Source organism: Phragmites australis, chromosome 8 (assembly GCF_958298935.1).
Source record: "Phragmites australis chromosome 8, lpPhrAust1.1, whole genome shotgun sequence".
In the NCBI taxonomy this organism is placed as follows: Eukaryota; Viridiplantae; Streptophyta; class Magnoliopsida; order Poales; family Poaceae; genus Phragmites; species Phragmites australis.
Genome location: NC_084928.1, coordinates 37,635,587 through 37,657,662, shown reverse-complemented (window position 1 = coordinate 37,657,662; position 22,076 = coordinate 37,635,587). Strand labels below are relative to the sequence as shown.

At 45.0% G+C, this 22,076-nt stretch overlaps 2 protein-coding genes across 2 annotated transcripts; both read left to right on the top strand.

Moving 5' to 3' along the window:
* Positions 1-11,076: 11,076 nt before the first annotated feature.
* LOC133927449 (putative disease resistance RPP13-like protein 1) lies at positions 11,077-15,591 on the top strand. Its single transcript, XM_062373922.1, has 3 exons — positions 11,077-11,295; positions 11,745-15,047; positions 15,159-15,591. The coding sequence occupies exon 2, from the start codon at positions 11,778-11,780 to the stop codon at positions 15,021-15,023; it is 3,246 nt and encodes a 1,081-aa protein (XP_062229906.1). The 5' UTR covers positions 11,077-11,295; positions 11,745-11,777; the 3' UTR covers positions 15,024-15,047; positions 15,159-15,591.
* Positions 15,592-16,318: 727 nt separating this feature from the next.
* Positions 16,319-20,704, top strand: LOC133927451 (sucrose synthase 7). The gene is made up of 16 exons (XM_062373925.1): positions 16,319-16,616; positions 16,698-16,830; positions 16,925-17,079; positions 17,184-17,376; positions 17,468-17,586; positions 17,673-17,985; positions 18,077-18,253; positions 18,327-18,443; positions 18,538-18,704; positions 18,794-19,018; positions 19,100-19,421; positions 19,529-19,773; positions 19,888-20,026; positions 20,122-20,219; positions 20,313-20,336; positions 20,449-20,704. The coding sequence occupies exons 1-16, from the start codon at positions 16,516-16,518 to the stop codon at positions 20,492-20,494; spliced, it is 2,574 nt and encodes an 857-aa protein (XP_062229909.1). The 5' UTR covers positions 16,319-16,515; the 3' UTR covers positions 20,495-20,704.
* The last annotated feature ends 1,372 nt before the right edge of the window (positions 20,705-22,076 follow it).

Genomic DNA, 22,076 nt, shown 5'->3' with positions numbered 1-22,076 from the left:
CGGTATTCCGTATGCTAACAACATACATGATAGTTGGCCTGAGGGTTTGTCGTCATTCTGAAAGCCGACAAGCTGTGGATCCAACTAAAAAGTGGTGCCACGTAGGCGGTTCATGTAGTGTGACGGCATGTCATCATTTGGAATACCGACAGGTGACACCTCATAGCCTGTTGCCACGTGAAATGCCGACATGTTTGTACACAGAATATCGATATGCCTTTATATATTACACAGTCGTCGATTTCTCTCCCACACGCGACCATACACAGAGATCAGGCGGCGACGAGCGGTGACGGAGAGCAGGCGCCGCGGCGGGTGACGGGACGCGGTGGGTGGCGCGGGGCGTCGGGGGGGTTGCGTGCGGCGAGCGGAGGCAAGTGACTACGTGCGGCGGGCGGTGGGCGGCAACGTCCGACGAGAGCGGCGGTAGTGAGCGGGCGGGTGGCTTCGGTCGGCATGCAGTGACACCAGTATATATTTTTTAAATTAGTCAGAATTAGTTACAAATTTAGAGTAGTTAGGAAGTAGTCGTAGTTAGAAGAATTAAGAGTAGTTAGAAAATTAAAAAAATTAGTAGTAGTTAGAAAAATCGTAGGTGATTTAAGAAAAATAGTAGAAAAATAGTTTGAAATTAAGAATGATTAGAAAAAATAGGAATACTTACGAAAACCGTAGGAAAATAGTTAGAGACTATTAGAGAAATGTTCAGTATAGTACATAATTTAGAAAAATAAGGATATGAAACTTAGAGTAGAGTAGCGTAGATATGGTTTGGAATTAGTTGTAGCTAGAAAATATAGTATAGTTAGTTAGGAAATGTGGAATAGTTGATTTTTTTTTTAAAAAAAATCGGTAACATAGAATTAAAATAGGTTATTTAATAGCATTCTGAAAATTGGATATTATTAGATGTATATAATTTTGGTCGATGAAGGAATTATACATTTGAATTGTTGTGGATTTTCAATAGTTAGACAATATAGGCTAGTTTGAAGTTGAATTGTTATGAATATGTAGTACAAATATTTAATAGCTATATGATATTTAGAATAGAAATGCAGTAGTTATTTTTGATAGCAATACATTTAGAATGGTACAGTGCGAACAGAAAGGAGTAAATTAGCGGTGATATTTGATGGAATACAAGTGATGATGTTGAATAGGTTTTATGGTCGTAGTTGTTGTATATTGGTTACAATTATTTAACTTGACTTAGTATAATATGGTTGTTGAATTAGGTATGCAGGTATGTCGATCGTAATGGGGTTTAGGTTTTTTTTACGGCCCTGGATATGTCATGTATTGTGATAATGGGGTGGATCTGAGTAACTTCTAGTATGTGAACATAGATTTGTATAGTTTGGGAGAGATTCAGTTGTCCTAAGTGTTAAGATGGTTGTATAATATGCTACAACTTAGTTCATCACATCAATAGTTGACGGTGAAGGTTTTGATTCCTAAACGTCGAGGAACCGACTTGCAGTGGGAACTCTTGGAGGTTACATGTTCAAAGCAATAGCAGTAATTTATGTTGCTGGGGTTGAGGCAGGGTTTTTCTCACTGCATCCTTGTAGAAGTGAGCGATGTTGCGTCGACAGAAGCTGGACCTAGCACCATATAAGCTGTTGGTGAAAATATTGTCCCTGAGGATGTGCAGGAGAGTATGGTTCAGGAGGTACCCCTGCAAACTAGTGCACCGGTTGAGATACAGACTGCAAGAGAAGAACTTAACGACGGGAAGAAAATCGGGCCGTGATGCATGCTGATCAGGGAGAGCGAGACGAGGCACTAGTGGAATGGATGGAGGCAGGTACCGATGAGTTCTGCACATTTGTGGACTCTGGTGCAGGAATTCCGAAAGAATGAACAAATTTTGCATTGAAGAAGTTGACGATGAACGATGGACATGAATCGGTATGGGAGTATGATTCCATTGTGGTGACCAAAGGCCAAATGTTTCATGACAAGGTCCATCTGCAGCATGCAGTGAAGACATGGTGTTTCTCGGAGAAGAGAAAGTTTAATGTGGTAATATCTAATCTTCGGACATACGATGTCAAATGTTTAGCTGAAAGTTGCACTTGACGAGTAAATGAATTCCTTCCAAGGTGTGACACAGTATGGATAGCGCCTACTGTTGAGCCGCATACTTGCAACTTGAGTCGACCTCTGCACGCACACAGGAATATGAGCGCTAATTATGTTGCAAATATGATGTACCTAGAGATTGTGAAGAAAACTAGTATGTCTTTGTCGGTGGATGAACACCGCAAGCGGGGATCATGGGGGACCCCCTTTGAGATTCGGTCGGGGGGCTGATTCTGGATCTACCTCGTACGTGGGGTTAATGCGAATATATGGGATCTAGGCAGGACAGATGATCATCGGCTAGTAGAAGTAAATGCACAAGGGATTTAGACAGGTTCGAGCTGCACGGAGCGTAATACCCTACTCCTGTGTGTCTAGTGTGCTATTAATACTTTTGTAATGCCTTTCTCTGGATCTCTGTGTTACAAGGGTTTTTGCTCTAAGTCTTGAGCTTGAACTTGGCCTCTTAGCTTCAGCCTTGAACTTCCTCAACCTCTTGAGCCTTAACTTGACTTCACATGTCTTTCTACGAAGTGCTCCCCCCCTTTTATCCTATCAGGGGGAGGCTCGGCGTGCTCAGAACGGGAGCACAAATTTTTGTAAGCCATAAATGAAAAGCAACCATTATGGGTTTACAGTTTGATGTTACAGAGGTTGAAAATGCGCCCTTCGGTCGGTCCCGTCAGTCTTTGCACCCCAACTTTAGCAGGTGCAGGAGGGGGGCCCACCGGCCAGCCTCTAAATATCCCCGCATGCCCATCCTGTCAGAGTGGGTCTGACACAGCAGGGCAATAGGCGATACGCCTCGAGCCCATCGACGATATGTCCAAGCCGTCTTTCTTTATGGGCCCCGCAGGGTGACGTGCGATGGGACCTATCGCATTAATTGTCCCCACGTCTCCCTGCCAGGCGGCAGGTCCTCGGGGAACTCTGGGTACCTGGGGACCAACTGTTCTTAGCCCTGAGCACCCTCTCCCGGATTCATCTCTTCTCGAGTCCTCGGGGAACTCCAAGTACTCGGGGGCCAACTGTTCATAGCCCCGAGCACCCCCTCCCGGACTTGGCTCTTCTCGGGTTCTCGGGGAACTCTGGGTACTCAGGGGCCAACTGTTCATGGCCTCGAGCACCCCTCCCGGAACTGGCTCTTCTCAGGTCCTCAGGGAACTCTGGGTACTCGGGGACCAACTGCTCTTGGCCCCGAGCACCCCTCCCGGAACTGTCTTTTCTCGGCCATCGGGGAGATGGTCCCCGAGGGATGGCGCCACGTGACATTCTGCTGTCTTGGTCTCGGGACTCAGGAACCCCTGGTTCCTATATCACCGACAGTCTCTGTTTGGAGTTTTGCATACTATCAGCTCTAGATTTGGGTACGAGATTTCATATGATATGGTATGGAGAGCGAAACAGAAGGTGTTAGAGTAGAGGTTTGGCACATATAAAGACTCATACCACAACTTACCTTACCTCCTAGAGGTTATTCAGGGGAGGAACCTAGGTACCTGTATTGCTATTCATGATTTTGTCAATCACGATGGAGATCAAGTCCTTCAATGGGTGTTTTTGTCGTCCGGCTGTATGATTAAGGCATTCCGACATTGCTGGCCGGTGATGTGTGTGGACGGGACATTCCTCACAGACAAATATAGCGGGCAGATACTCACAGCTATCAGCGTAGATGATGATAACCAGGCTGTGCATTTGGCCTTTGCATTCGTCAGACGCGAATCTACGGATAGTTGGTTGTGGTTCTTGCAGTGAGTTAAGAGATGTGTTGTTGGTAACAGGCCTAACGTTTGTGTACTCCACGATCGTCATGTAGGCTTGTTGAACGCTATCAACACATTGCAGAGTGGTGCGGGCGGGGTATTGTCATGACCAGATTTGCATAGTCGTTGGTGCATGCAGCATCTCGAAGCAAACTTCTACAAATAATTCAGGAGCAAGAGGTTGATGGATGTTTTTAAGAAGCTGTGCAAATAGAACCAAAGGAGGGAGTTTGATGTACTGTGGGAAGAGCTGGATAACTAACTGGTAAGCATATGGAGGAAGTATTGAAGAAGCCAGTTGTACCAAGGGAGGAGGAGCCCGAGGGCCTAGAGCCTTTACCACATGAGCTCCAGAGTGTGACCAGGAGAACGAAGGGTGGAAGGAGGGTTAAGCAATTCTCCGACTAGATCAGATACGAACTACTGGAGAAATGGGCACTCATTGCAGATACTGATGGTTCATGTTTTGAATTATGACAACTAACCTCAGCGATGTTTACAATTAGGTGATGAAGGGGAATAGTTCACTGCCATTGGTGGCAATTGAGGGAGTCACTCGTAGAACACAATGATATCTTTGAGAGTATTACAGTAAGGCCACACTACATATGGGTAACCCACAAATAGTGTATACGGAGAAGATTACGTCTTACATGGACGAGAAGAGCGAGAAGGGCTAGTCTCATAGAGTTCATAATGTTGGTAGCTGTCAACATGTCTTCGAGGTGAAGTAGCATGGCAAGGGCGGACTGGGTATCAGAAGGCAGAATATTACAATGGAATGCAAGTTATGTCCAGCGGACAACAAGTGTAAGTGCATATGCAACAAGCCATCACTGATGTATTTACCTTGCTCTCATGTGCTAGCTTGTTGCACGAAGGGTAGCATAGAGTCGGAGTATTTTGTGTCACCGTACTACCGCAAGGAAGCAGTAGAAAGGACTTGGTCCGGCGAGTTGCTTGGGTGGCGGGCGGCGAAGGACTTCATGAAGCCACCTGAAAATGGTCCATATTGGATTCCAGGTCCAAACAGCAAGGTCGACACAAAGGGGCGACGCAAGACTCAGCGTATCAGGAACGATATGGACAATGTTGAGGGAGCATGTGCCCGCAAGGAGTGCCTAATATGCTGAGGTCCGCATTCAAGGGGGCAGTGCAAGCAGTATTTGGTGGACACTCTAGTGTCAGGCAAGAAGGTTAGGCGTGTCCCGATACGCCAGCCGAAGAAGAAGAAAAATCCTTCGAACGAGACTATTGTTTGAAACAATGCATGATTGTTTCCATGTTGTATTACTAATTGGATGGTGCTCTATGTTTGTAATATTCGTCTGTCTATGTGTTGAACCCTTGTAATATTCGGACAATATGAGTATGTGTTGTAATATTTAGAACATATTGTATTATATACTATTTGGAGTTACTGGACAACCTGAGTATGTGATGTTATATTTGGACCATGTTGTATTATGTTTTATTCAAAGTACCTAATAACCTTTGTATTTGGTGTAATATTTAGACCCCATTGTAATATTGCCAACTTTTGAATGTATTCATAATTCGTTACAGATAATGAGTTGTACTCTATGATGTTTCTGATACACCTGCTACGTTTCTCCTCATATTGTGTTTCATTTATGTATTATTCTTTGTGCTTTATTTCTCCCGAGTTCAATTTTTATTTTTCAAATTCTGCATTGCATTACTCTGTGCTTGTCGTATTCATTATGTTATGCAGTGCAATCTTTTTTGCTTTCAGTATAGAGCTCATCAATCCTGTGATCGGTGCGACGCATCGGACACACTTGGACGGCACAAACCTGTACCCGTCCTTGCGCTTGCGTACTCCGGACCACTTCTGCAGGCTTGAACAGCATTGGATTCCAAGATAATAACTTTGTGCATTATATGTTTGCTATTGTAAATAACTCGATATTTTACTCACATTATTTATTTTTCGTAGGTTGAGGGCATCGGGTCTCCTTCCTTTGGCCCATCTCCTCGACCTGACTAGGGAACAGGCCCCTCAGTTTCCCCTGGACAAGGTACTGCTGACAACATTGGTCGACCGCTGGGGGCCGGCGGCCAGAGACGCACACTTTTCACCTGCCCATAGGTGAGATGACTGTCACGCTGCATGACATCTCTATGCTACTGGGATTGCCTTTGGTGGGGACTGCAGTATTCAGGCTGGACTTACACGCCGGGTGGAGGGACGAGCTCCTGGCTAGGTTCAAAGGAATCATCCCTGAGGGTTAGCAGCCTGAGCAGGTGGGCTTCGACTCACACCACAGGCCATCAAAGGCCTGGGTCCAGCATTTCCAGGCGGATCGCCTGACGCCAAAGTCAGAGGACTGGAGAGTGCGACAACACCTGGAGGCGTACCTACTGTGGCTGTTCCATTGAATCCTCTGCACCAGCACACATGCGGACACCGTCGACAAGCGGTTCCTCTTCTTCGTGTAGCAGATTACGGACGACCCCCGAGTAGGTCCCTCAGTTTAGTCGAGGCTTCGCAGTCCTAACGCAGACGTACCGGGCGTTGTACGAGGCCTGCTGCTGGAGGAGTGAGTCCAGGTCGATCGCAGGTTGTCCTTTGCTCCTGACCTTGTGGTCGTACGAGCGCTTCGACATAGGGCACTCGCACCTGAGCCCGTACGACGCTTACGATCAGTCTTTCTACTTCCCCGATGAGTTCGGCCTGCACGACGCAGTGGACGGCCTTGTAATGGGTTCGCTTTGGTGCAAGCGCAACGTAAGTATTACAAGTTAACACATTTTTTCAGTATTGTTCTTTCATGACGCATATATGCCTGACATTTTTCTTTTTCATGCAGTCGAGGTGGGCGACGGGGACGACACGCTCTTTGTACCCTCAGTTCGTTGCCGCATTCGACCAGCTGCAGACGAATAGGGTGCGCTGGACACCGTATGACCACGAGGCGGTCACGACGCACGCGCCTATTGGCCTCTCCGACCGGTGCCACAGGGACCAGGCTCTCTGGCTTACGCGGCGACGGTTGGTGTTCGACGTCATGGTCAAGCCCTACTACCCAGACAGAGTGTTCAAGCAATTATTGTATCACCAGCACTTCCCCCTACCGCGACTACCGATGGACATCACTCACTTGTAAGTATTTGTTGGTACAAATTCTTTACTATCCATGTTATTTGTTCCGTAATCGTAACTTCATCTTTCAGGATGACAAGGAAGGGTTAGGGCATCGCGTATGATGCAACTTGGAGGGGTAAGTTTCTCGTGTGGGTGGACGAGTGGGAGGACACGGCTGCACACATCCACGTCCCTAGCGAGCCTTACGACCCTAGGACAGAGGACGTGTACTTGCGCCGGTTCCACAAGGTGACGCGGGTTAGGTGCTTCCCTGTGCCTCTGAAGCCACTGCAGCACGAGCCAGAGGTCACCGACACATTTGCTACGGAGCCGACGGTGGCGTACCACGCAATGGTACGTGAGGTGTTTCATTGTACTGACTTTCATTCTCATTATTAAATGTGGTTGCTCGGGCATAGTAGGCAGACATGTGCAGGGACGTCGGGACGGAGCTAATAGACTTCGTGGACCGCTGGGAGTCGGTCTCACCGCGAGTTGACCCGGGCAAGCTGATGGCCAGTGTGTGTTGGCTGGCACGGTGTTGCCTCGATGGGTTTCGACGTGCTTCATGCCAAAGGGTACCGGATGTCGTATGGCCTACCACACAAACGAGGTCAATGCCACGCACTCGGTCTATGCCGACAAGCTTCCACACGGTACCCGCCTCATTGTCTCGGTCACCATCGTTGCATTACATGCCCACTCTAGGTTTCCGCTCAGGTACTTCAGTTCTAGGTTCGTCACTATCAATGGTATCACTCGGGATTATATCTTTCAATTCAACTATACTGTGATGCAAAGCATTTGACAGAGTTGTACCATGCAACAGTTTCACCATCCTACGACGCAGCGTCCGGATCATCGCTCTCCTTGACGGACGACTAGTTGATAGAGCCGGCCGATGAGGAGGGCCCGTCGCAGACAGTGGGGACACCTCCATAGACGCAGCCATCGCAGGCTGACCCTGCCACCCCTGTAGATGCTGCACGGCCTCACCACCCTCCGCACGATCCCTTTACGTTCTCCACCAACCAGGTGATGTCACGGAGCAGCTGCCAGATGGAGGCTGATTGACATGTCATGTAGGATGTTTATATCGGTACTATGTTATTTTCCTTGGTTTTATTACCCATGTTCTCCTGCCTTCCAAAAGCTAAGCATCGTGCAATCTTATCAGTTTTCGAACGTATCTACATGTCGTCCTGAATGCAACGACACAATAGGGTACAACTAATAACTGTTGCATGACATGGTACAATTTATTCAATTACAAACAACACGTACAATGAAAAATTACATAAGTGTAACGCAATACCTCAAGATACATTGATACTACTTATACTGACCACTACGATAGTACAATACACATAGCATAATATGAATTGACAATACCCTCATATACTACAACTACGGTAGTACGATACACATAGCATACTGCACATGAATGCCCAACGTGAAATACATTGGCGGAAACAGTATAGGTTAAATACGAAATCAACACTTGGACCGTCCCTAAAACACATCCATATTACTCCCAGTTTTTCCTCTGACCTACCATGCGAGGTGAGATATAGTGGCTTCTTACGTTGCTGGCTCTCTTTTGGCGCAATTGTTCTTGTAGTTCCGCAATAATGACGTGCATGTGAGGGATGTATTTTTAAATATGTGGTTCCAACCACGTGTCAATCCAGTATTGAAAACCACAACCATCCATCTAAAAATAGTGGTATATGAGATAAGTAAATGGTATGGTGAAAATCACAAAGAATGTGCGTTTTATTGTCTTACTCTAAAATGTGGACCACGGAAGAATCGACGGCCTGCGTCACGAAATGCTCATAAACTTGGACTACAACGTCATCTCCATACCGATATGACGGCCAAAATGCGCAAGGAAGAGCATTGTGGTTTCCATAGTAATCTCTACCATAGACGTCTAAATGGGAGTGTGGAGGCGGTGGATCGATGGGGCCATCGAGAGGATGAGGATGCATCATTATCTTGAATAAATGCGAGGTCAGCAGATGTGTGCGTAGAGATTGGGTTTCATTTATATATAATAAGTCCCAAAAGCAGTGCAAAGATGTTGAAGCATTTGAGAGCCTATGGCCTAGACTGCACCGGCCTATTTGGGGTATCACTGAAAAGTCTATTCGCTAGACTACACTGGCCTATTAGGGGTACTACTGAAAGTCTATCCGTACATGTCTACGTTCTATGTGTTACATGTTCAGCCGTTACTACTTACCATTAAGGTATGTTTCATTTAGCGATGGGGTACTTGATGAGAAGCCTCCATCTTTTCCATCAACCCAGTAGATATTTTTTTTACACTCGACAGTCTATCTTTCCATAAGGCATGCTTCATTTAGCGATGGAGTACTACAAACTATTGTAACTTATCATAGAATGTGTACGAGCATGGTACGAGTCGGTGCATATTGCTTTACGTATTGTATCCACAGACAGGCAATGAATGCTTAAGATGATCTTTATTTGTGATGTATTTTACTTTCTTTAATGAAATGACGAGTTTTATCATTCTACCAATACGTTTGTAAGTCCAATGCTTTCATAAGATTCTCTATCTTCCATGAAGAGGGAATAATAACTCCTTGCTGAACTTTTGGAGAATGATATGACCACGCCAATCAAAAGTTTTCACAGAAAATCTCTGCCAAACATCAATGCCATAATTTTTCAGCTTTCACACGGAATCCTATGCTCCAGCCCCCAGCCAAGCCCATGCACTCAGTCCATGCACCAGCCTCTAGCCACTATAAATAACTCGACCCTCATACATGGATAGATCACTCATTCCTTAACTATCTCAAGTGCAATGTCTTCATCAGTTCCACCAAACCCATCCAAAAAATATTAGGGGATTTTCATCCCACAAGAGGTCGAACCCCTGGTGTGCTTCTGTGTCGACCTTTGTAGGCTTCATGAGTTTCAAGACATCTCTACACCTATGGCCTACGCTTCTTTATGTGTGCCAACTACCAATACAATAACCCTCGACATGGACTATACGAGTACCCACCGGTATAGCGACATAAATCACTCATGTGACACTTTTCATATGATTTCATGCACTGTCTTACTAATTTCCTCTCTTGTTTCATTTGTCTAGTCTCCTCCACCTATCTGTGACTTCATAGAATAGTTGAATATGAAGCAAAATGAATACCAGAAGCAGTGGGTCCAAATGAGCATACGGTGGAGGAGGAAAGCGTACGAACGCCGAGAATACGAGCAACAACATGAGGAACTACGACTGAAGCGTCATGACGAGGAGCGCATGAGGAAGGCGGCGGAGGAGCGTGCCGTGGCTAAAGCACACAAAGCAGAGAGGAAAAGGAAGGGGGAGAGGGCCCGTCGCGCTAAGGCGAGAGGCCTCGATACCCTACAAAAGGACAAATATCCTAGGTACACTCAGTAGCGAGCATCTATTGTAACCCGACCTACTTTCATTCCCTAAGACATGTTATGTTTAGCAGCAGCACACTATTATGTTAGTCTTTAGGTGTACCGTATATACCAATATTTGTTGTCGTCGTCTCTTTTATGATTAGAGTCCATTCGCGCACCGACGATAAACTCCATATAATATTTTTCAGCATATGTAACATCCGTACCTAATTCTATGATAATTTTTGTTTGATTTATAGTTTTTTTTATCAGTATTCCTATAACGTAAATTTTTTATTAGAAATAAAAAGTTAAAATGAACTGAAAAAATAGCTATCATCAACCCTAATTATTAATAAAAATAAAAATAAAAAGACCTATCGGCATTCCGTTTACCGACAAGCATCTCCTCTCCCGCGACACTCTTATTGGCGTTTATCCAGGGTCTTGTCGGCACGTGGAATGCCGACATGCCTTTTGTCCACTTTTCGCGTGCCAATAAGGCTCCAGGCTCAATACCACATAGAATGTCGGTATTCTGCGTGCCGACAGATATCTATTGTTACAATTTTTTAATTTAACTATTATTTTTATAATTTTTCAATAAAATAATATTATTAAAAAAAATCCTTAGGTGTCAAGAAGCTGTGACCAAATGGGGACTAAACACACAAACTGCCCTTGCCGAACTAGTAAGGATAAGTGGGTCGGTCGTTACAGGTGAGGTGAGATGAGGGACAGATCCAAAAGCCTCCCTCCTGCTTTCGCTGGTTCTTGCTCTGTTGCAATTGGAGTGATAGGGAGGGGAGGAAGGTGGTAGCCATTGAGGAAGGTGGCATTCGCTGTCGCCGCCTTCAGCTATCGCCTTCCTCTTCCTCCGCCTCCTCCTGCTTTCCCCCAACCTTCCTTCTCCAGCTACAGGTACGGCAATCACTCAATTATTTTTGTCAGATTTTTTGTTTCCGTCTTCTCAGCTCCATGTTCAAGCTACCTGCTCTCTTGATCTGATTAGATGATTTATTATTACACCTTCTTGCCTCTTTCTTCTGGTCTTGGTGATTCCAAGATTCGTTAGCTATTCAAGAATTTTCCTTTGCTATGGTTCCATGAAAGATTATCTCCCGCTAAATCAACATGCCAAATCAACTCCATGAAACCAAAGAATTTTCAGCTTTGCTGATCCTTGCAGATGTTTGGAGCCCCTTTTATTTTTCAAAAGAAACCAATAAAGGAAATCAGTAATTTGTATTTTCTAGCTGATTCTTTCGCCGTACTTGCTTGAAATGGGCGTTTCTCGCCCCTAATCCCGTTCCAAGGAGCGAGTTTTCTGCCCGCGTGCTGATAAAAATTGTAACTTTTCCTTCTACAAGGGCTGGATACGTCTGGGCAAGCAGGGGGCCTCCATGGCGATGGTACTCGACTCCTTCGTGAAGCGATGCACGGCGTCACTGGAGGACTTCACCGGCCAGGAAGCCTGCGCCGCCCTCGGCATCGGGGACGACGTCAGGGGCCTCCTGGCCACGCTCTCGCGCATCGAGGCCATCGTCTCCCACGAGGAGAGGAGGAGGCTCCTGAGCGCCAAAGTTGACGTGTGGGTGGCGCAGCTGAAGGATGCCATGTACGAGGTTGACGACGTCCTCGACGTCTGCATGATTGAGGGCGGAAAGATCCTCACCGACGACCATCCGCCCACGCCCAAGGTGCGGTGCGCGTTCATGTTCTCCTGCTACAAGCATAAAGGACCCCGGAAGTTCCACCATGAAATCGGGTTCAAGATTAGGGACATTGATCTGAGGCTGAGGGAAGTTGAGGAGGAAATGCCCAGGCTTCCTGCTGGATCAGTGCATTCCAATGCAAAAAGGGATTGGTTCTGTAATAACATCTGTAAGCACTGTTATGGTGTGATTAAGTCTCATGCAGTAGGGGCACAGGTCCAGAAGGCTGTGGGTGGCCTTGTGCCAAGGATGCTTAGAGAGGGCAAGAAGAAGGTGGATGTCTTCGTCATTGTTGGTGCGGTGGGGATCGGCAAGACAACACTTGCTAGGGAGATATACAATGATGACAGGATGACCGAAATTTTCCCTATTTGTATGTGGGTGAAGATGTCGAAGGATTTGTCAGAGGTAGCTTTCTTGAAGAAGATCATCAGGGGTGCCGGTGCTAATGATGGGGATACAGAGAACAAGGAGGAGCTCCTCGGCCTCCTCAGTTCTGCTCTTTCAAAGAGATTTCTGATTGTCTTGGATGACTTGGACAACACAGGCATATGGAACAATCTCCTCAAAGATCTGTTGGGAGATGGTGTGGCGAGAGGCAGAATATTGATCACAACACGGAATGAGGAAGTGGGCACAAGCATGAAGGCAACTGTACACCGTGTCGACAAAATGGACGCAGAAAGTGGCTGGGCATTACTGTGCAAAGATGTTCTCCCAGAATGCAATCCAGAAGAGCTTGCAACATTGAAGGATGTCGGGATTAAGATAGCAGAGAAATGTGAGGGTCATCCTCTAGCAATTAAGGTCATTGCAGGTGTCTTACGGTCGAGAGGCAAGAGCAAGGCTGAGTGGGAGATGGTCCTGGAAAGTGATTCTTGGTCCATGCAAACGGTTCTTTCAGAATTACCGCGAGCTCTATACGTGAGTTATGTTGATCTGCCTTCTGAACTAAAGGAGTGTTTCCTCCATTGCTCTCTGTATCCAGAAGAATGCCCCATTCAACGCTTTGATCTTGTGCGGCATTGGATTGCTGAAGGTGTTGTAAATGCCAGAGACAATAAGTTACTGGAAGATTTAGCTGAAGAGTACTATGTAGAATTGATAAGAAGAAACTTGTTACAGCCGGATCCTGACAATACTGACCAGTGCTGGATAACACATGATCTTCTTCGCTCACTAGCTCACTTTTTTATAGCAGAGGAGAGTATCTTAATTGATGGTCAACAGAGACTGAGCACCTCATTGTCAAAGCCCCGGCATCTCACATTGTGTAACATGGATAACAGCTTGGAGGATCCAATCTCACTGAAGCAGCAGATGAGCATAAGGTCACTGATGCTCTTCAAAAGCTCAAATGTCAGAACGATAGATCTTCTCCTCGAGTCAGCTTCATGCTTGCGTGTATTGGATTTGAGAAAGACAGCAATAGAGGCCCTCCCAAAATCCATTGGCAACTTGGTACATCTGAGGTACCTCAATCTTGATGGAACGCAGGTCAGAGACATACCTTCTTCCATTGGCTTTCTCATAAACTTGCAGACCTTGAGCCTTCAAGGTTGCCAAAGATTACAGAGACTTCCTTGGTCCATCAGGGCATTGCTAGATCTTAGATGCCTTTGTCTGGAGGGAACTTCCTTAACCTATGTACCAAAGGGTGTTGGTGAATTGAAGCATCTTAATTATCTATCTGGTCTAATCATTGGTAATGACAACAATGAACCTGAGGGTTGTGACTTAGATGACCTTAAAGCTTTGTCAGAATTAAGGCACCTTCACATAGAGAGTTTGGATAGGGCTACTTCAGGCGCTGCTGCGCTTGCAAACAAGCCATTCCTGAAGGATCTATACCTCTCTGAGCGTGCACCAGTCATAGAAGAACAGCAACATGAAGAAGAACAGGAGAATCAGGAGAACAAAAAGGAAACAGGGAAAGAAGAGAAGGAAGAACAGGAAGTAAGCAATGGCCAATGCAGTAGAGAGGAATCAGCCAAAGCAAGTGAAAAGATATGGAATGAGCTCATCCCATCCCAAAGCATTGAAAAGCTAATAATCAAGAACTACAAAGGTGGAAAGTTCCCAAATTGGATGAAAGGTCCCAAGCTGGGCACCTCCTTCCCCAGCCTTGTGTTTTTGGATCTTGACAACTGCATGTCATGCACTAGACTGCCTTCAGTTGGTGTCCTGAACCAGCTCCAGTCCCTGCAAATCTCGAATGCAGACTCAGTTGTCACCATCGGCTCGGAATTCCTTGGCACCACTGTACTTTCACCAGCCACTTCATTCCCCAAGCTTGAGCTTTTAAAGCTCAGAAACATGAAGAAACTGGTAGAGTGGTCTTTAGATGTGAAAGAGAGCCAGGTACTGTTACCTTGTCTTAAGTCACTGCATATACAGTCCTGCCCTAAACTGAAAGCTCTACCAGAGGGCCTAAAACATGTGGCTCTGTGCGACCTTCGTGTGGAGGGTGCATATAGCCTAACAGAAATCAAGGACTTGCCAAAACTATCTGATGAACTCCATCTCAAAGATAACAAGGCACTTCTGAGGATCTCCAACCTGCTCATGCTTCGTTCCCTCATTATTGATGACTGCTCAAAGCTGAAGCATGTGTCGGACCTAGATACGCTCCATCACCTCAGACTTGTGTTTCCCCCATCCACCGAAACATTTTATTTTGAAGAGCTGATCATCTTCTGGAGTATCGCGTTCCCACGGTGGCTGGAGCTGCTGATTCAGAAGTGCAAAGGCCTGCGTCGGTTTGAGTTGCAGTGCAGCCTGCCATTACTCAGGAGTTGCCTGGACGGTGGCAAGAACTGGCACATCGTGCAGCAGATCCCTGAGGTGCGCATCATAAGCTGTGATGGCAAGAGGTACATCCGGTACAACAAGAGCTGTCGCATCTATGAGACCAATGCTCAGTCTGAAGAATGAAGGCTTTCTGAAAATCTTGTTGCGGTATGCTCCTTATACCCTTCACAATCTTGCTTATCCTGTATAGATTATTTCATTATATGATATGGTATAACAATAGCTTACACAAGAATTTTGTGTTCCTTTCACTTGCAGCCAGTGGTTTGTTTTGGTACAGCCACACGTTTCAGTTGTCCCTGTCAATTGTTCCGGGAGTTTGTGTTTGTATTGAGAGCTTTGTATTCTGATCACGATTGATCCAGGATTTTTTGTTTGTGTTGCGGGATTTTTGTTCTTATCACCCTACTGATTTATAAACTGGACATGGTATGACGGTTTGATGAGCCCTGAGGAAACTACGATTCTTTGATGAATCAATCTGCAGGTGCTCACGTTTTCTTTTCCCCTGAGTATGGGTTTAATCCTTCACCCAGGACTCAATGTGTGTAAATCTTTTCTGTTTCCTGGTTATGGTGAGCTGTAAATTGTAAACATTGGGTTTGATGGATTTTGATGCGTGCAAATTATTGGCGGTTAAATACAGGCCCCCTTGTTTTGGGTCAATATATGATTGTTACTTTATATTTCACCAGTCACCCTAAATGCTCGTTAATTGACAATCAACATGCGTTGGTCTGAATTCTGTGAGCTATAGCACAGCAAATAGAGCTTATATATACTAAGATATATCTGTAAGGTACAGTGGCAAATCAGACCCAAAACTCGTATGCCCATAATCAACAGAAAGTAGGCCTAATTCTTCAGTTACAGCATGGCAGCTTGTGTGCTAGTAAGAATTTTTTTAATGTAGCGTTTACTAGTAATAATTGGTAAGTGGTGACATGCCAAATGTGCATCAAAATGTATAGGTCAGGTTCAGTTGGAATCCACCCTAATCTTTAAGGTATACAAACAGTTGTCACCAAGCTAGCTACTGAAAATCTGGGATCAAGCATTGCCCTGCAGAAAGTATTAACCATGAGGCCATGTGCTTGCGGTCATCATCTCAAGTGTCGAGCACTAACAAGTTATCCAAATCCAGTCCGAGAAGTTTATGCCATATATGGTACCACTTTTTAGACTGTCAAACTTTCCGTGGAGAAAGAAACTGAAGTTATACCTTTTCTGTTTTCATTGCTTGTAACCTTCGATGACTAAGTTACCCCCTTATTGTGTCATAAACAAAGGGAGAAAGAAATGGTATACATCTAATTATGGAATCTTGCAATGATACTTTGGTGTTCATGCCTTTCTTGCCTTGCATGTTTCTTCAGCATAACTTCTCCCAAGCAATGTGCTTTCTCCCCTGAGCCTATCTTCCATTTCCAGCTGGTGTCGACAATAAGAAAATTTTGTCAAGAGAGGAAAGTTGTATGCTCTCTTCTATAAATTGCTGCTCATGAACACCCAGCCAATCACAATTCCACAACATTCCTCCTCAGTTTCCTTGCTGATAGGATATAGTCCTTGAGAGCATTCTCCACCTTCTTTCCCAGTCTGGTTTTCTCTCACCATGGCCTCCAAGCTCAGCTTCAAGAGAATGGACAGCATCGCAGAAAGCATGCCCGATGCACTAAGACAAAGCCGGTACCAGATGAAGAGATGCTTCCAAAGGTACTGCGAAACTTAGAAGGCATCATTGATGGTCGAATGATTTTAATTGCAATGCTCAAATCTGGGATGATAATGTTTCAGGTATGTATCCAAGGGAAGGAGGCTCTTGAAGAACCAGCAGCTCATAGAGGAGCTGGAGAAATCACTGGATGACAAAGTCGAGAAGGAAAAGCTTGTTGAAGGCTTTCTTGGTTACATTATTTGTTCGACGCAGGTGATGTAGCTTTGAAATGCGTGCTTCTCTTTTGCAGCAAACATTAAGTTTGATGGAATACGCATTATTAACTTGGGTAACATTATTTTTGCAGGAAGCCGTGGTGCTACCACCATACGTGGCATTTGCTGTCAGAATGAATCCTGGCATCTGGGAGTATGTAAAAGTTCATTCCGATGATCTGTCAGTCGAGGGAATTACACCTTCCGAGTACCTGAAGTTCAAGGAGACCTTATATGACGAGAAATGGTATACATTCTTGACCAGTCTAATAGGAGCCTCAACGTTGATCAGAAATGTAAGTTGATTCCTCATGGAACTGAAAAATATATGCCTGTTCATGTGAATTTCAGGGCCAAGGATGATAACTCACTGGAAGTTGATTTCGGGGCTCTTGACCTCTCGACGCCTCATCTGACGCTGCCCTCATCCATAGGAAACGGGCTCCAGTATGCCTCCAAATTCTTGTCCTCAAAGCTGAGCGGCAAGCCTGAAAGCATGAAACCATTGCTGGACTATTTACTCACGCTAAATTACAGTGGTGAGGTAAGGAGATCAGCCACCCATAATTGTTCAGAGATTATCAGAAGTTTAAAATAACCCACTGAATGAACTCATATCTTGAATGAACACACAGAAGCTGATGATTAACGATAGCATCGACACGGTGAACAAGCTTCAGACAGCACTGCTCCTTGCAGAGGTTTTTGTTAGCGGGCTACCAAAATACACACAATTCTTGAAGTTTGAGCAAAGGTGATCTATTGCCATCTCAAGTACATAAAATTCTTGTGCAAAGGTATGCATTGTGCCTAAAGTTTCTGAATACAACGGTCTTGCAGATTTCAGGAGTGGGGATTGGAGAAAGGATGGGGTGACACTGCTGAAAGGTGCAAAGAGACGCTGAATTGCCTCTCTGAAGTGCTCCAAGCCCCAGATCCTATCAACATGGAGAAGTTCTTCAGCAGAGTTCCATCCATATTCAACATCGTCGTCTTCTCTATTCACGGTTACTTTGGCCAAGAAAAGGTTCTTGGCTTGCCAGATACCGGTGGGCAGGTTGTCTACATCCTGGACCAAGTCAGGGCCCTTGAAGAGGAATTGCTGCAAAGAATCAAGCAGCAGGGTTTGCATGTTACACCAAAGATTCTTGTGGTAAAGTTCCTACATCATGATCCTGGTCATTCATAATTCATGTCATCTTATTATAGAATTAGATTTTCTAATGGCTGCTTTATTCCTGCAGCTAACAAGACTGATACCAGATGCCAAGGGTACAAAATGCAATGTTGAGCTCGAACCAGTTGAAAACACAAAACATTGTAACATACTTCGCGTGCCATTTAAGACTGAAGATGGGAAGGATTTGCGCCAGTGGGTGTCCCGGTTTGACATCTACCCTTACCTAGAGAGATATGCCCAGGTTTGTCAGCTATGAATTATTTTACCTTTGCAGTGTGTAATGATTGAGTAAATGTTCACCAAGGTAATTTCAGGATGCTTCCGCGAAAGTCCTTGACATTTTGGAGGGAAAACCAGACCTGATCATTGGCAACTACACCGATGGCAACTTGGTGGCATCCCTCATGTCAAGCAAACTAGGAGTCACTCAGGTGGAAAAAAAGGGCCATCAAATTGAATCCTGCAAGATTTCTTTTACTATCAACAAAAAAATTGGTTTGACACACCAAATGATCTTACTGACAGGGGACAATTGCACATGCTCTCGAGAAGACGAAGTATGAGGATTCAGATGTCAAGTGGAGAGAGCTGGACCAGAAATACCACTTCTCCTGTCAATTCACTGCTGACATGATTGCCATGAACACTACTGACTTTATCATCACTAGCACATACCAAGAGATTGCTGGAAGGTCAGTAGACTATCTTACTGTAAATTCAGTGCTCCAACAACCTTAAAGTACATAATCCTGGAAGCCTAAACCACGAACATATGATGCAGCAAAGAGAAGCCTGGCCAATATGAGCACCACTACGCATTCACAATGCCGGGGCTTTGTCGCTACGCTACAGGCATCAATGTCTTTGATCCTAAGTTCAACATCGCTGCACCCGGTGCAGACCAGTCCATCTACTTCCCCTTCACACAGAAGCAGAAGAGGCTGACAGGCTTACAGCCACAGATTGAAGAACTGCTCTACAGCAAGCAGGACACTGATGAACACATGTAAGTGAAGTCCCTTGGAAACACACACAAGCTCTCTTTCATTGGACAAATTAGCTAACAGTCGTGATGTCATGAAATCAGAGGGTATCTGGCAGACAGAAACAAGCCAATCATCTTCTCAATGGCAAGGCTGGACAAGGTGAAGAACATCACCGGACTAGTGGAGTGGTATGGCCAGAACAAGAAGTTGAGGGACCTGGTGAACCTTGTCGTCGTCGCAGGCCTGCTGAATGCTTCGCAGTCCAAGGACCGAGAAGAGATAGAAGAAATCAACAAGATGCACAACTTGATCGACAAGTATCAGCTGAAAGGACAGATCCGCTGGATCAAAGCACAGACTGACCGTGTCCGCAATGGTGAGCTGTACCGTTGCATTGCTGATACAAAGGGTGCATTTGTTCAGGTACTGCAACAACTTCGATGATGTTAGATCATGAGTAATATATGCCCCCCTCTGAAAGTTGCAGAGAATAGGATCCAACTCTAACCTTATAATGCCTATGGTTTCAGCCTGCACTCTACGAAGCATTTGGGCTGACTGTCATTGAGGCGATGAACTGCGGATTGCCAACCTTCGCAACAAATAAGGGAGGACCAGCAGAGATCATTGTCGATGGTGTCTCCGGTTTCCACATAAACCCAATGAACGGCAGTGAGGCAGGCACCAAGATTGCAGACTTCTTCCAAAAGTGCAAGGAAGACCCAAGCTACTGGAACAAGGTGTCCACTGCTGGGCTCCAACGCATCTACGAATGGTAGGCACCACATATAATATGACTGACCTACCTCTTGTACAACTAATCCTCTTGGACGCATCTGATAAAAAAGAAACAAAAAAACTAACCATGTGTTGTTATACATGATGGCAGCTACACATGGAAGATTTATGCAGCCAAGGTAATGAACATGGGCTCAATATATGGCTTCTGGAGGACTCTGAACAAGGAAGAGAGAGTAGCCAAACAGCGCTACCTGCAGATGTTTTACAATCTTCAGTTCAGAAATCTGGTGAGTTCAGAATTTAAATATCTGATGCAACGATGAGAGTGCGGCCAAGATTGTACTAAAAGGAGATCTGATCAATGATCTTATCATCCCTGCAGGCAAAGACGGTACCAAGAGTAGGTGAACATGTTCCCATTGCTCCGCAAACCGCAACAAGCGCGGGGCCTAGTGCAATCTCAGTTAGACCGAAAGAAAGGCAAGTGTGCCCACTCTTAAGAAATTTACTGAAGAGAGACCGGGGAAGCAACTGACTGACCCGTTTGTTTTCTGAAAAATCTGGGTGGTGCAGAAAGCCACAGACTCGGATTCAAAGGTGAGCGTTCTCTTCAGCTTACATGGAATTAACTGCAAAACAATGAAATGATGAGTGCTGGATTGAATCAGCCTGCCTTGTAATAATCTTTTAGTGCCCCTTGTTTGTTTAGGGTCATGACCAGCTTGTTCGGGCAGAAGCCTTCAACCTCTGATTAAAACAGCTTGAGCCGGAGAAGGCAACATGCTCGCAGCTGAATTTATTCCATTGATACTTGAAACCGGAGTGTAAGGTAAAGTGATTGGAGTGAGAATTTGTATACATGTGTGATTTGTACTGTGTTCATTGTCGATCGGAGAGATCGATGTAAAAAGGATCAAAGCTGTACATGGTTACAATTGATTGATAATAATACAAGGATTGAAGAATGTCCGTTCCATGCCCAGAATGTAACACACCACGACCAAAATTCGTTTACAATTTAGCTCATCGGTGGGATGGGCTTATATACGTATAGTATCCCTGTAGAAATAGGTGACGTTCTAAGAGGATGACGAATTAGAACACTTAGAATTTATTCGGCTCTAAAAGTTATACAATATAAACATATATTAATTTATATCTAAATGTGTTCTAGGTTTATCTAACGTGTTTACTCTACCGTTTAAAAGAGATTATAACTTATCTAGGAAGGTAAATTGTAAGAATATAAATGCGAAAATGTAAACAAGATAGAGAGAGTAAAATCGGCATAAGAGATTTTTATCCTGTGGTATCATAGCATAAATATCACCCCTAGTCTATATTGGAGCTCCACAAAGGATATGCTCCCAGTTATCAAGTCTCTTCCGGTCACGGCTCTTGAACTACCAAGTCACCAAGAAAAGTCCTCAAGCACGATGAGCCACTAGCCACTAAGGTAAGGTCTCATCACTAACCTCTCTTCCGATTACTTGTACACCGTCTTCACTACGAAGCTTGAGCCATCAAGGTAAGGGTCTTTGCATTTCTGTACACGTGTCTTGCCGTCGCTCCACACTAAGTCAGAGAGTAAACAAGTTTGAGCAACTACGGCTCAAGTTGCCGGCGAGTCACCAAGACTCCAAGGCGTCAGCGTATCACTCGGTACAAGCTAGGATCATTCCTTGATCTACTCTCTAGGTAGCAATCACCTAACAACACTCTCTCTAGGCCTATAAGCACTAATCACGCACTAATCATGTGTTTAATTGCCTTAGATGATCACATTAAGCACTATAGTGGCTTAGATTTCTTCGCAAGTGTCTTTAAGTTTCTTTGGACTCCAGCAACCTCAAATGATCGATTAGAGAGATATTTATAACTTCAAACCCGTTAACTAGCCATTTTCCCAATAGCTCAGAAAAGTTGTTAACACCTGATGATCCGGTGACAACAATAGTACTAACACCAGATCATCCGATGAGTATAACATCAGAATCTAGCCTTTGAAACTCCACTCAAAGCCTCTATGAATAATAGACATCCCAGTGTACCTTTAACTCCATCGCCAAACCATCCGTCATGTTGTTTTGAGCCTGACCGAGTCACTTCATGCTTCTCTATGTAAAATACTCCGGTGTACACAGTATACATCACCAGACTATCTGGTGAGTTATCTTGAGCCAACCAAGCCACTTGAACTCTCTCTGCACAAAATGCACTGGTGTAAGTTTTCGGTGAACACAGCATTGATCACCGAACCATTCGGGGTATGGCTTCTTCTCTTCCTTTCTTTGGAAATGGTCCGATGTGTACTACACATTAAGCACCGGACCATCC

Bases quoted from the DNA above. Each gene is read 5' to 3' on its own strand.
- LOC133927451 (XM_062373925.1), top strand. From the start codon at position 16,516: ATGGCCTCCAAGCTCAGCTTCAAGAGAATGGACAGCATCGCAGAAAGC. The intron at 16,831-16,924 runs GTGATGTAGCTT...TTATTTTTGCAG, and splicing joins ACATTATTTGTTCGACGCAG to GAAGCCGTGGTGCTACCACC. The intron at 17,377-17,467 runs GTAAGGAGATCA...ATGAACACACAG, and splicing joins CGCTAAATTACAGTGGTGAG to AAGCTGATGATTAACGATAG.
- LOC133927449 (XM_062373922.1), top strand. From the start codon at position 11,778: ATGGCGATGGTACTCGACTCCTTCGTGAAGCGATGCACGGCGTCACTG.